Source organism: Poecilia reticulata, linkage group LG6 (assembly GCF_000633615.1).
Source record: "Poecilia reticulata strain Guanapo linkage group LG6, Guppy_female_1.0+MT, whole genome shotgun sequence".
NCBI classification, from domain to species: domain Eukaryota; kingdom Metazoa; phylum Chordata; class Actinopteri; order Cyprinodontiformes; family Poeciliidae; genus Poecilia; species Poecilia reticulata.
This window is the reverse complement of record NC_024336.1, coordinates 8,911,739-8,925,213: the sequence shown is the minus strand read 5'-3', so window position 1 is coordinate 8,925,213 and position 13,475 is coordinate 8,911,739. Positions and strand designations below refer to the sequence as shown.

Below are 13,475 nucleotides of genomic sequence, written 5' to 3'. Positions count from 1 at the left end.
CACACACACACACACACACACACACACACACACACACACACACACACACACACACACACACACACACACACACACACACACACACACGCAAACACCCAGACTGAAGGTGCAATGCTGCAGGAAAGGCTGATCTCTGTTCAGGATGCAAATAAAATTCCATATCATCTTTCCACAAGGAGAAATCACTTGTGTCAATTGTGCCAACAAATAGTGTAAGGATTTTACTACTGACTTGTAAAATAAGATTTAAAGATTTTTTAAATCATTTTCTTTAAGTCATTTGATGGATTCCTCCACTGTTTTTTACTGCAAAAAACCAGAAATGATCATATGCTTGTGAATGCTTGTTAACTATGAAGACATACAAGTATATTTTGACATTATTTGATACTATAATGTCAAAATATTATAGTACCAAATAATATTTTGGTACTATAAAAATATTATAGTACCATCTCATAACCTGTTAATGAGATGTGGATTGTGATTTAAAGAACAAAATCCATTGGACATGCTGCCGAAATGAGCTTCCTTCACAGAAGACACAATCTTCTGATCTCACAGGATCAGGGCCTATCCAAAAAATAAAAAAATTCTTACTTTGATCTCAGAATTTAGACTTTTCCCCCAAAACATTCGGACTAATCTAGCATTAAAGTCGTAATTCTGAGAAAAAAGTCTTACTTTAAATCTTACTTTTTTTCTTCCATAGCTTTTGTTATGCACACCAAGTAAATGAATGAATTAAATTAAAGAAAAAAATTCAATGAACAAAGTTGTGTTTTGTAGAACTCACCGTTCATGTGTCTCTCCATACTTTGATCGTCAGATTGATGCAACTGTAATTGTTGCTGCCTGCAGCCCAATACACACTTACAGTAAGATGCCTCTATATATACAGACAGAAGGTTGGACTGTCCTGATGTCATGGAATTTCCCACTGATCCATGTGAACACTAAACCACCAGGAAACTCTACCATGCCACCATTTTTTCTGATTACATGTGAATTTACAGTTTTATGTAATGCTATGTATAATTATCACACAAGAATGATTTTTTGAAACAAAATTTACTCGCATACAAATAAATATATTTGCATTTCAAGCAGAAGCAGGAGACTGGAGAGTAGTAACAGATATTTATGACACATCGAACCATAACTGCTTAGAGATGTGCACATAATTACAGCAGTGATAAAAACAAATTGGTTGCTGGAGGTGCAGAAACCAAATGGGCGCTATCAGCATTAATTAGCCCTGAACACCTCTGCTGGCCGCTCTCCACTTTAAAGCTGTTTGAAAGATTTCAGTCCATAAATGAAGCTCTGGCTAATCATTGAACATTTTGCACTTGATGACCTTCAACAAAGAAGCATCACAAAAGGCTTGAAAAAATACAAATAAAACAAACTACAGTATCATGAAAACTTCTAAGCTGCATATCATTCTTCAGGATTTTAATCTTTCTATCCTCCAGTCAAGCAATATGTAAAATTAATTTTGCTCCAGATCCAATGACTGAGCTTATGTTTTTTTTGTTTGAACTTTGAACTCTGGACATTTTGATGCAGGGAGAAGTGAAAGACACGTAGACGACACAAATCCACTCAAAGCTGCAGTCTAACCTAAGGTTGTGCAATCTTCTTTCAGTCGGTGAAACGCTGCTGTGCCACGGGATCCCTAAACTGAACATTGCCCCTCTCATTCAGGATGGAAAGTTACTGAAAGTGACTGTACTGAGGGAAGTTAATGAATCTAAGAATCTGTCAATATCAGTCACATGGGGTATTCAAATGATAAGTATAGAAAAGAAAGGGAGATCCAGGCAATATAGTCCATTGGTGACCTTGTCTGGAAGACTGGGGAGAGACCAAAGGTCATGTTATCTGAGAAAAACTTCAGTTCAGTGGGTGATGACTTCTTGTTGTTATGGCGATACTTTCAGTGTCAGGTTCCACTCTAGCTGTGTTTCCATTACCAATATGCACAAAAACACAATTTCGCAATTGAAATGTTGCAAAATTAAATTAAAGTCACACAGAAATGTGTTTGCTCACTCAATAGGTCATTAAAAAACATGGAAAAACCGGATGTAAATATTTACATATTCATAATTCAGCACTCATCATCTCAGAGGAAACGTCGGCATCTTATTCATGCGTTTGAGCAACAAACTCCGCCCACTTGGGAGCATCTTGTAGACAGCATTTTGAGAAGATTATAGTCCGTGAATTTACAGAAGAGCTGTGGATTGGAATGACACAGCGTTTTCTGAACTGTGAGAGCTGTGATGGGGCCAGCTGCTCATTGTCTGGAAAAACTTAAACAAACCCTCACCATCCGGCTACTTACTGTGGTCTTCGTTGTTTTCACCAGTAGTAACATCCGGTGGATTGGATTGGATTGCCGTGCGAAAAAAGTTTTACCTTTGCAGTTTCGTATAAAACATCTATTTCAACATGGCTGAAAACCTCCTCTTCCTAGCACAAAAACTTTTTTTTTTATCATAAAATGATTTTAAGTTGGTGTTTTTCCATTAAATTAATTTATTTTCATAATTTCAATTTGCTCAATTTTATAGGTAATGGAAATGCAGCTAGTGCTGTGAAACATAAAGAAAATCGGGAGAAATGAACTTTAAGTCAGTCAGCTGCTTCACATGTGATCTTTTCCCACACTGCAAAATATGACAACATCCCACAGGAATCTCGTCCGTTTATTCTGCTGCCTCTCTGCTGTGACTCGCTCTCCATGGGTTCTCTTCAGTTGTCCAGCTCCCCTCAGTTACACAAAAGTGTTTCACTGTAAATATGGTTTGTAGTTTGTTTTGTTGCAACCTGAAGTGTGAAATAAACTTCAGTGAAGTTTGAAAACAAAATATATGTATAGGTTTATGTCTGGCTGAAGGATGTGTGTGGCCAGTAGACTTTTTTTTTCCTTTTTTGGGGGGAATTTATTGTAACCCATAGGGTGTCCCAGAAGAAAATCATTTGGAACCATTGATTTAGAAACAACAATACTAATGTTCTAACTCAGAAATCAGTATTTGGTGGAATAACCAGGAGGTTTTCAATGGGGCTCAGTGCAGTGGGCTCTTCATTTATTCCAGAGCTGTACAAATATATATATTTATATATGTATTAAGCCTTCTCCTGCTAAAGCCTAATATGAACTTAGACTGACCTTTGATCAGAATCAAAGAGTTAAATTTTTTTTTGGAACCTGTCACCTTTATCAGACATTTGTGAATATAAAATCATTAAGGAGCAAGAAAGGCCTTGAACATGACATGGCCCGTCTTGAGTCGTTTGCAACCTGCAATAAAGTCTGGCCACTAACACAAACCAATTACTGGGAAGACACACACTCATCTGAAATTCTCTCCTGCTGCTTTGGTACTTGTTAGGTTTTGTAGAGTTCTCTCTCTTTCACTGAGAGATAAGATAAGATATGATGTGTCGGCACCTCTTCAAGCGTAACTAGAGGAACCCAAGGGCTGCAAACAAATCAGAATCAATGGTTTTGAGAGTTCATGGACATAAGTAAAACCAGGTTATATAAAAATGTTTTGAGCTCACATATTAGCTGGGATAACTTTGAAACTATTGTCTTAATGTGTTTTCATTAAAGCAGTTTTATCATGACACCTTATATTGTGTTTTCTTGGAACAATCTGGCTCTAGTCCAAGTTTTTCTTCAGATAAGATACTAGGAAAAGGTCCTATGGCAGTTTTTGACACTTAAACATAAAACATAACTTATTAATCAATCCTGTGTAATATGCCTTTCTCTTTTTACAAATATGCAGAAGCAAATAGTCAATTTGACCTTTAATAGATGTTAGCATCATGAAAGCAAAAGATGTAGGTGTAGTGTCCTCTATATGAGTTCAGTTAGTCATGGAGTCAGGAAAATGTATTCATATAGTCAGATATTATTTACAGTAATTAAACACAGGACAAAAATTAAAGACACACATTTAAAACAACTACATTAAAAAAAAACTGACAAAACAGATAATTATATCAGTGATAAAATGATTAAGAATAAGAAAAGAAAGATAAAACAATTAATTGAGAAATGAATTGTTTTATCATTGATCATATAGATCAATGAGGAACCTGTGGATATTTAGTTATTTATCTACAGAGGAGTAAAGTACAATAAAATAAGCATATAGTTTTTAAAATTCTAAAGTTATCCCAGATAGCGAAATATGAGTGAATCAACATTGCAATATAGTCACACAGAAACACTGAATCCACGTTGAAGCTGGACATTGAAAGTGGTTAGTAACTAACATGTTGAATCAACCATAACTGACATATCAATGTTGATTCAACCATCATCTGAATTTGGATCTACATGTACATTTGTGTTGATTTTATATTGAATCAAAGTTAGTTAATGTACATAATTTAGTCTGATAGGTTTTCATCATAATATACCTTTAAAGGTTTCTTCACTGGTGTTAAACACACAATGTTGTTGGCAGAAAATCTATAATATGTCATTCAAAATGATTACATTACCATATTTCCAAAAACGTGTGTAGACAAACTTAAAAATGACATCATGGCATTAATATCACATTTTATTTAAGAAAACAGGGATAGATCTGTAAACATATTTGACTCCTTTTTGACTATCAGAACAACAGTCTATTGTCCATGGAAGAACAGCGTCCATGAGGTCAAGCCTTGTATGAACCAGAGAAACGGTACAAGTTGGGGTAAGCCTAATAACTTGTAGCTTATAGCTCATAGCCTGTAGCCCATAGCAATGCAGGCTGGACATTATGAATTTGATGAAAAAACGTTTATTTCATTACTTGAGACTTGGCTCTGAATTGGTTCAGAAGACTTGAGTCTTGACTTAGAGAAATGAGTTGAACATCTCTGGCTGTGGTGAAGGCATGTCACCTGTTTGGCTGTTGCACAGACAAGAATTAGTTGCTCTTGTAGTTTCTCATATTGATAACATTTCTCTTTACTGTGACACATCTGAGGTATTTTAACACCCAAGCTAGTTAAAAAAAACATTTTCACTTGCTGCACTTTATGTTTGGGAATCTTTTGTATTTTTCTTGTTTTTACAGTTTGCTTAAAGGTTGCTAGCTTCATAAAAGCTCAAGCACTAGCATAGCTAGTTCAGGCTAACACTCTCTGAACACTGACTGCACTGGAGTTGTGTGTTTTCCCAGGGTTTGGTCCACTGAACCTGGTCTGTTCACCAGGCTGGATGTACGTTCTTCACCCGCTTCTGAAGGACCGGGTTTCTAATTCAAGTCTTGAAGAAGGATTTAGCAAACAATGCACAAGTCTTTTCAAAGCAAGCTGTGATCACATGAACCTTTGTAGAAATGTATGTCTTTTCTTATTTATCTAAGACTTTGAAGGCAAATTCTTCTCTTTTTTTACGAGCACACAGTGTTTTCACAGTACACCACACATAAAAGGGAACACAGAGCTTTCAATTTTTTACTGCATGTTTAGTAAAAGCCAAACCCTTCAGCTGATGCCAAAGCGGTCTTATTCCACCAAATAGGGCTCATTGTTGTGGTTTGAGCTGATAACTGCAATGGTTTAAAATTGAAAGCCTCATTTATCTGTTTAAGTCCGGTTTGGATCATTTATCATGGCGTGACTTTCATCAGACTGGTCCAGAGCTCCTTACTCTACTCAGGCTTTGTACACTGTGCCTGGCTTCATCTTCCTTCTGGTCACCATCCAGGCTGGATGTTTATACTTTAAGCATTTCTGGAGGACCAGATTTTTTCTTTCAAAGAAAAAAAAAAAAAAAAAGACAAATCAGTCATTTCTCAGTGACTTTTGCTCAAATATTTTACAACTTCAGGCACCTTTTTCATGTCTGGGCTTTCAGTTTTCAAAATGGATCTCATCTAATAGGAAACAAGCTGTTAACTGTTTGAGTTCACTTTTACCTAGAAAGAGTTAAATAAGCTCCCTGCTTCATCCATGCCCACATCACTGAACTGGACGTAGACTTTGTATGTTCCAACTTCTGCGTTTAGGTTTTTGTTGTTTAGAAGCCATTTATCCATGAGGGAATCATCAATATGCAATTGAAATTGAAGGGTGGATTTTGCATGACATATGTCTTTCTCACACTGCTACCTGATGAGAAAAAGGCCAGTCAACAGGTTTTTTAATGCGAGCTAAAGTAATGATAATGATGAATAAAGGAAAAACACAGAACCAGAGAAGTATATGTAAATATATTTAATTCATACATGATTTATAATATCTTGCATGTGACTTACAGGGTAAAAGTTCTTTGACAATGCATGTTTATGAAGACATACACTATTTTAAGACATGCATCCTGAAAAGTTGCAAAAAAAATAAATAAATAAAAAAAAAATAAAATGACTTTTCCTTTTTGTTGCTATTTATGTATATTTACTGTCTCCTATGCACAGTGGGCTTTTTATTGTTTAGAAAAAAAAACAACAACATGTAAGTAAGTATAAACACTAAAAAGTACATTCAAACAGAAAGACACAAATATACTGACCTGTTCTCCTGATTAACCAACCTGCTGGTACGGACACTGAACAGTGGTAAGGTCACTTCTCTGGTATTCAAAGTACACACAGAAAAATTTACTTTAAGGCACATTAGTGAAAAAAATATATACAGAAATGATTGAAAATGACTATTATCTGTAATACAGAAGGAGGTCATGACGAAATGCATGTAAAACCTGATTGGTTCAATCCAAACTGGCCTATTTATCATGCAGAGAAAAGCCTGTCAGGCTCTGCATTCTCCTAAGAAATTGGCATTCTTGTTATTTATTATTTTTATTTTATTTTATTTTTTGGATCTGCAGCTTTTCAACATGTTGTAACATTCTAGAAGCCATGAAAGCCCTAATGTTCACCAGGGCTGAGTCAAAGCTGAACGCAACACGGTGTCTCAGACTCCAGCTGTGGTCGGGGTCCCGCCAGAGCTCAGTTCTTCATCACCACCACCGTCATCATCGTCCGCCGTGTTAACCCGGACCAACTGGAAGGTCCCTGAAGGAGCCCGCAGATCCCCGCCTCACTTCTTGTCGCTCACAGAGCAGTCCGCAGCTATGATGTTCTGGATTTCGGAGATCTTCACCTCCTCCTCTGGGATCTCCATGGTGACGGGGATGTGCACCTCATATCGGATCTTCTCAGCCGAGGAGCTGCGGCTTGACAGCTTGTCCAGCTCCTCCTCGATCTCAGCGAGGCGTGTGGCCACGCAGTGGGCCGTGAGACGGGCCTCTGGGTCGTGGTCCCAGCATTCCTTGATCGTGGTGCAGACAGCCAAAATGCCCTGCAGAGGGAGACGTAGAGCACAGATCTGAGAGCCTCTTTCTTTCTCCGTTCCCTGTTTCATTACAGAACAAATGGCTGGTAAACCAAAGAAGCGTGTAGCGCAACTCATTGCCAGATCTTTTAGCGTTAACTGAACTCTAAATCAGGGGTGTCCAAAGTGTGGCCCGGGGCCTTCAGAAGAATTTTGTGCGGCCACCGACTGCAGTTCAAGAATGGTACAAATTTGGCCCTCCAGTGTCTAGAAAGTTAGACATGCCACTTTGCAATTTAAGTTGGAAAAGCAACATACGTGAGTACTTTGGGATTCGGGCTCATGTTGCAAAGAGTTTAGACGTCACGGCCCTAAATCAACCTTTTCTTATTGCAGAAAAACTGCCTGAATCGGTTAGGGATGATATCTTTATGTTTCTGTTCAAACTATCATATTTTTTATTTAAATTTGTTTAATTCTCAGTGCTGCCCTCTTTGGGTAAAACAGTGAGTACTGCAGTTGAATTTTTGGCAAAGCTCTTGACATGATGACTGACTAAAAATAACTTTTTGTATTTACTCAGATTATTTTTAACCTTACCTAAAAATGTATTGATGATCTAAAACAAGTAAGAAACAATAAATAAATAAATCAATAAAAATAAAATCAGAAGACATGCAAAGAAAAAAACATTTTTCTCGGCGCTGTTTACAAAAACACACATTAAATTCTGAAACATGCAGCATTTACCTCAGTGTTCATCCACATTTATTTACATTAGATTTTGCTTTGTGCTCCTGCATTGTTTATTTTAAATGTATTTTCTATCAGCTGTTGTGGTTTTAACTTTTGATTTAAATCTTTAAATCTGACCTGATGCCGGAGCCAGCTGTCGGGGATGTCGGGTCTGTCGCTGTCCTTCATGCTCTCCACATAGGGGTTCTGTCGCACCTTGGAGCCGAACGCTGGCTCATAGTCCTTCACCTCTGGAAAACACAACAACAACAACAAAATAAAAACACTAACAAGGGATCAAACCAGGGGAGAGGTGTTGTTCTGAGCAGGAAGCAGGAAAAAAAAAAAAATCATTCTTCAATCTGTAGCACTTGTGCATTGTTATTTATTGAAAGCAGACTTGAACAATAACTGGAAACACACGGGCTGATGAAGAAAAACAGATTAACGTTGGAGTTTCTATGATGAGTCAAAAGGCCTGGTGGTCGTTTCCAGCCTGGCTGGAATAATGCTGACTGTGGAGACATGCGGTTCATCCTGCCTTATCAGGGGAAACGCCTCACTATGGCACTTCCTTCAAAACTACAAATTCATTCCTGCAGAAAACTAATTCATCAAATCATCAAAACGCAGCTTCTCAGTGTTACAATTATTATTATTATTAATATTTTCTGTTTTTGTTGAAGATTTGGTTATGGCAAAAATAAATAAATAAATAAATAAATAAACCTTTAATTGGAAAGTATGAGACATGAATTTCCAGGCCTGAATCCAGACCTCAGCGGACTGAAAGTGCAGCAGCTGTTTTCAGCTCCAAACAGAATGCTGCATGAAGCTCACAGCTGGGACAAGATGCTGAAGATTCACAATGATCCCATACAGGCTTTCCCAGCCTGTAGCTTCGTGTAGATTTACTACTGATCGCAATCTAAAACTGGATCTGTGAATGTGAAATCTGGTAGCAGCTTTCCTTCACACCATTATCTGTCTCTCCCAGCTGCAGGAAGGATTGAAATTTGATCTGCACCTCAATTCAGGAAGTGGATCAGAGGTCCATGGAGAAACGCTGTCTCTGCAAGCCTCTGCTTCCTATTTTTAAAATGTGGATCTTCCCTCACTTTCAGTGTGTAAAAGCTGGACCCACCCGGGCCGGCCCAGATTCTTCTCCTGGAGGTTATCTACGCCAGAGCTGGTGGTGTGCTCGTGTTTCCCGCTGTACAGCAGGTAGGAACACCACACAGTCTTCTGCACAGCATTCATCGTGCAGCACAAAGGAGAAACCTTGTTGACCTCTCCCTCTCCTTCCACATCGGAACAATCACCAAGACTTCAATCTTCCACCTGTTCTCAACACAAAGAGATTCCCGAGACGAAAAGAAAAGCTTTGATTTTCAGCAATAAAACTGCGACCGGTGATTGTGTCACAGCGACTACATTTAATAACTGACAGAGTTGCCCTACGTTGAACACAAACGTGTAAAATGCAGGTGCAGTGAGTGGAAAGGTGAGCTGTGCTCTGGGATTATAAAACAGGATTATAACACTGCATTCCAAAATCAGCGCATAAGATATGTTGCTCATACATAAACTCCTGGGAATTTGTGATTGTTTTAATTTGTATCTGGGGAAAAACGCTCACTTAAAAAAAAAAGGATGAATCAAAATCACTAAAACAGCTTTAAAGATGCCGTATGTGACTTATATATATATATATTTTTTACATATTTGTTGAAACTCTACCTATGTGATCATAGTTTGTTATGAGACAGAAAATCTGGGAAAAAAATGGAGCTCATCCGTCTTCTCCCAGTGCTAACTAGAAACAACCAATCAGAGCCAGGAGGCGGGGCTTATGTATCACCCTCCATGAGGAATTGCTCCCTGCTATGCTGTAGCCAGCAGAGCCTGTTGTGAATGCTAAGGCTAGTTAGAATAGCCACTGATGACAATGGATCAACAGATTTCCAGTGACAGTAAATTGTTTCTTTACCTTTAACACATTTAGCAGCGTGTACATGAGATGAGTGACAGAGTTAATTTCAGGCATGTAAATTGAATGTTTGGAGATACTTGAGGCATATAATATAACAGACAACAACAGCAATGCCAGAGGAGGGTTTTAATGCAGTCTACTATTCTGTCCCCTGTGGTTGCTATGCAGAAACCCACAGATAGACTTGAACACTTGTTGAAGGTATGGAAGTAGGACAGGTTGAGGGTGACTGTCTATTACTTATGAATCTGTATATTCTAATTTATCTAAAGAGAACACAAAGACAGAAACACACAGAAAACAAGAAAACAACCATCTAGCTTGCATACAGCAGAGGGAAGACAATCAAACCTTTGTGTATATGTAACTGTATCTGCATTTGACTTAACTGAGGATGTTTTTTGAAAATCAGAGCGAGGCAAAAATATTTCTGCTAGGAAAATCTGAACATGACATCACATAAAAAACAGATCATCTCACCATCAAATGAGTTCTCTGTTCTTCAGTTTAAAATGAGTTAAAACTACTGAGAATGATTGTCAGAAGATTGTGATGCCAACGTCCTAAGAATTGCCATTAAGTCTCCAAATTCTGCACAAATATGTTTTTTCCATATTTGTTCATGTCATGGCAGTATGAGACAACGTGACAGTATGAGACAACGTGACAAGATCGATCTCTCCTTGTTGGACCTTGTTGATTGACAGCTCTAAGGATACACTAAGGATACACTTAGCAGCATGTATCCTTGTGTACATGCTGCTAAGTGTGATAATGGTGGAGAAACAACTTACCTTTACAGGAAAACCTTATTTCCGCCATCATCCGTGGCTATGCTAACTAGCCTTAGCATTTGTAGCATTCACAGCCATAGCTTAGCTGTAGCTTAGCTGGGGAACGGTGTGAGCATGAGATTGATTGACAGCACTAAGACCCTCCTCCTGGCTCTGATTGGTTGTTTTTGACCAGGAGCGGTACATTTCTTCAGATGGCAACAGCAGCACAGGGAGGAGGTGGAGGAGATTATCTGTCTCATATCATAATGTCACAGGAATAATAATTTTAAAAAGTATATAAAAATAATGTTTTATACATATAAAAGTTAGACAGTGCAGCTTTAAATCCTTCTATAAATAAGTTCATGAAGTGTCTCTCTTATAAAAGTGATGTAAGTCATGTCAAGTTAACTATTCAAAAATGTCCTTATGATCTCTGGTTTAATATATTTCAGTGACTTGTGTCTGTAAACTATTCTCTAGGACTTTGTACTAAAATGTGCAGAACTGTGTCAGGAACTGTAGTATAACAAACCACTGTGTTTTCAGTAAACAAACTTTGTGTTACGACCAAATAAGGAAATGTGCACAACCTTCAATATGTATTAAAAAAAAAAACATAATCTGTTTTCTCAGCCTCATACTCTGGTAACAGACTTGTGCAGCCAGGTGAAACTAGTGCAGTAGCGGCTGCAGCTCTCCCTTCATGATTTTCAGCCCAAGGAAGGGCAACAACGCAGTCTAGATTGTCTTTCCCTCATATCAGTCATTCCTCACATTCTTGCTGCTAACCTGGAGCTGAGGTTAAGGTACAGACTGACAGAAAGTCCATCAGACTTCCCCTCGTCCCCTGAATAACAGGAAACAGTAGAGCAGTCTTCTGTCTGCACCGTGTAACACACAGGGAGACAGTGAAGGTTTTCTCTGACTGGAGAAGCTTTAGTTTGCCGTATCCTACATTTGGCCAGGGTGTTACTAAGTTCTTATTCTTTTTTTTTTGTTATTAAAATTTTTATTGTTGTTTCAGAACACATACATACATAACCTCTCCCACACCTCAAAACAAAACAAACCACAAGCAAAATAACCAGTTCAGCGCATAAATCAACAAAAGTTTCACAAAAGATTAGCATATATATCCTTGATGGTAGCAGAAGCAACCACAGTAAACACAAGTAGTCATTCGTCAGTATTTTCCAAAACAGCAGTTCATTGGAGGAGTTTACTTGTCCCAGTATTGCAGGAGAGGAAAGAGTTCCAGGATTTCTTGAAGTCTTCTATGTCATTATGTAGGGGTGGCGCCAAAGTGAGTGAGGAATACACACTGTGTGAAAGTACAACAAGACAGACAGGAAGGCGATGTGGAAGGAAGTGCGGATCACTGTCTGATCAGTTTCACCTCACGACAGACAGAGAAACAACGATTTAATAATAGAAAGAGCAGGAAGGGTTTACTCCTCAGCCAGTCGACCTTTATGGAGTTTTCATGTTCTCCTCATGCATGCATGTTCTCTCCAGGAGCATTTTTCCCAAAATGATACACTTGTACTTTGCTTAATTATATTTTACAAGATGCCTGTGTATAATTTCTGACCAAAAACTTGGTGGAATGAAAATGCCTTAAATATAAGGGTGTTTTCACACCTGAAAGTCTGAGATTTGGTTCCACTGAGGCCAAAATTGCAACATTTGTTAACATATTCAGCTGCTGCTGCTGTTCACTTTCTCTCAAATGATCCTAATGGAAAAACATGTTGGCATGTATTAACAATTCAATATTTGCTTTTGTTTTTTTCTTTTTTCTGCAGTTCCACGATAAAGTTTGATGCAGCTCTGCTTTCCTGAATGGACCATCTTCATCTCCACTGCAAGTGTAGCAAATAGGCAGCTCTATGTTTTATAGATTACTGTACACTAAAAGATTGCATTTTGCCCTTGTTTATATTTTTAATAGTGTAATTCTGTAAATTACACTATATTTTCACCACCAGACAAAATATGTCTGGTGGTCTTGCTCTGATTTACATATCTTGCTAAATTGCGGGTTTGAATATTGCAATACTTTTCTATAACAAAATAGACCTGCAGAAAGAAATTACTAATAAAATATCTTACATAGGCATAGTTGTATGCTCTATATGGAGATGTTCGTTAGCTTTGATTGTATATGTCACATTTTTGTAATTTATCATTGTTTATTAAACTCTGAAAGCTGAGTGGCTTTGTTAATATTCTGTCCTAGAATGCAGTTAGATGGGCCCTTTTTTTGTTGTTGAGCACAACAAAGACACATGGGATTGTAGGCAGACCATTGATTCAACTGACTTGCGTTGCTTCTTCAAGAAGTGTTTCCACATGCACACTCACCTCCTATGGTTTTGCATCTTGACGTCATTTCCCACATGACCAGAGCCATGGAGTAAATGTCGGTCTGCTTGAAGGACTCAATGTTCTCCAGATTGAGTCGGGCCTCCAGGACCTCAGGGGCCATGTAGCGTGCCGTACCCACCTACAAGTCACACATTAAAAATTGTTCACTCACATCTGCACTCAAATATCACACACTAGATCAGTGTTTCTCAACCTTTTTTGGGCCAGCGCCCCCCTAGCCTTCATCCAGGTCCCTCACCGCCCCCCACCAAAGAATTTGTAGGCTACTTTGCACTGAC

The 13,475-nt window shown here is 38.2% G+C and overlaps 2 protein-coding genes across 3 annotated transcripts in view; both read right to left on the bottom strand.

The window, feature by feature from the left end:
- Positions 1-1,154, bottom strand: part of LOC103465887 (acidic amino acid decarboxylase GADL1-like) — an 11,306-nt gene extending 10,152 nt beyond the window's left edge. The window contains exon 1 of the mRNA XM_008411088.2: positions 797-1,154. Coding sequence (XP_008409310.2) covers positions 797-929 — 133 coding nt within the window. The 5' untranslated portion in view covers positions 930-1,154. The remainder of the gene's footprint in view (positions 1-796) is intronic.
- A 5,074-nt stretch (positions 1,155-6,228) lies between these two features.
- Positions 6,229-13,475, bottom strand: part of tgfbr2b (transforming growth factor beta receptor 2b) — a 38,812-nt gene continuing 31,565 nt past the window's right edge. For both annotated transcript variants that reach the window (XM_008411087.2, XM_017305089.1), the window contains exons 8-10: positions 13,174-13,315; positions 8,176-8,288; positions 6,229-7,329 (exon numbers count right to left, since the gene is read on the bottom strand). In XM_008411087.2, coding sequence (XP_008409309.1) covers positions 7,069-7,329; positions 8,176-8,288; positions 13,174-13,315 — 516 coding nt within the window. In that variant the 3' untranslated portion in view covers positions 6,229-7,068. The remainder of the gene's footprint in view (positions 7,330-8,175; positions 8,289-13,173; positions 13,316-13,475) is intronic.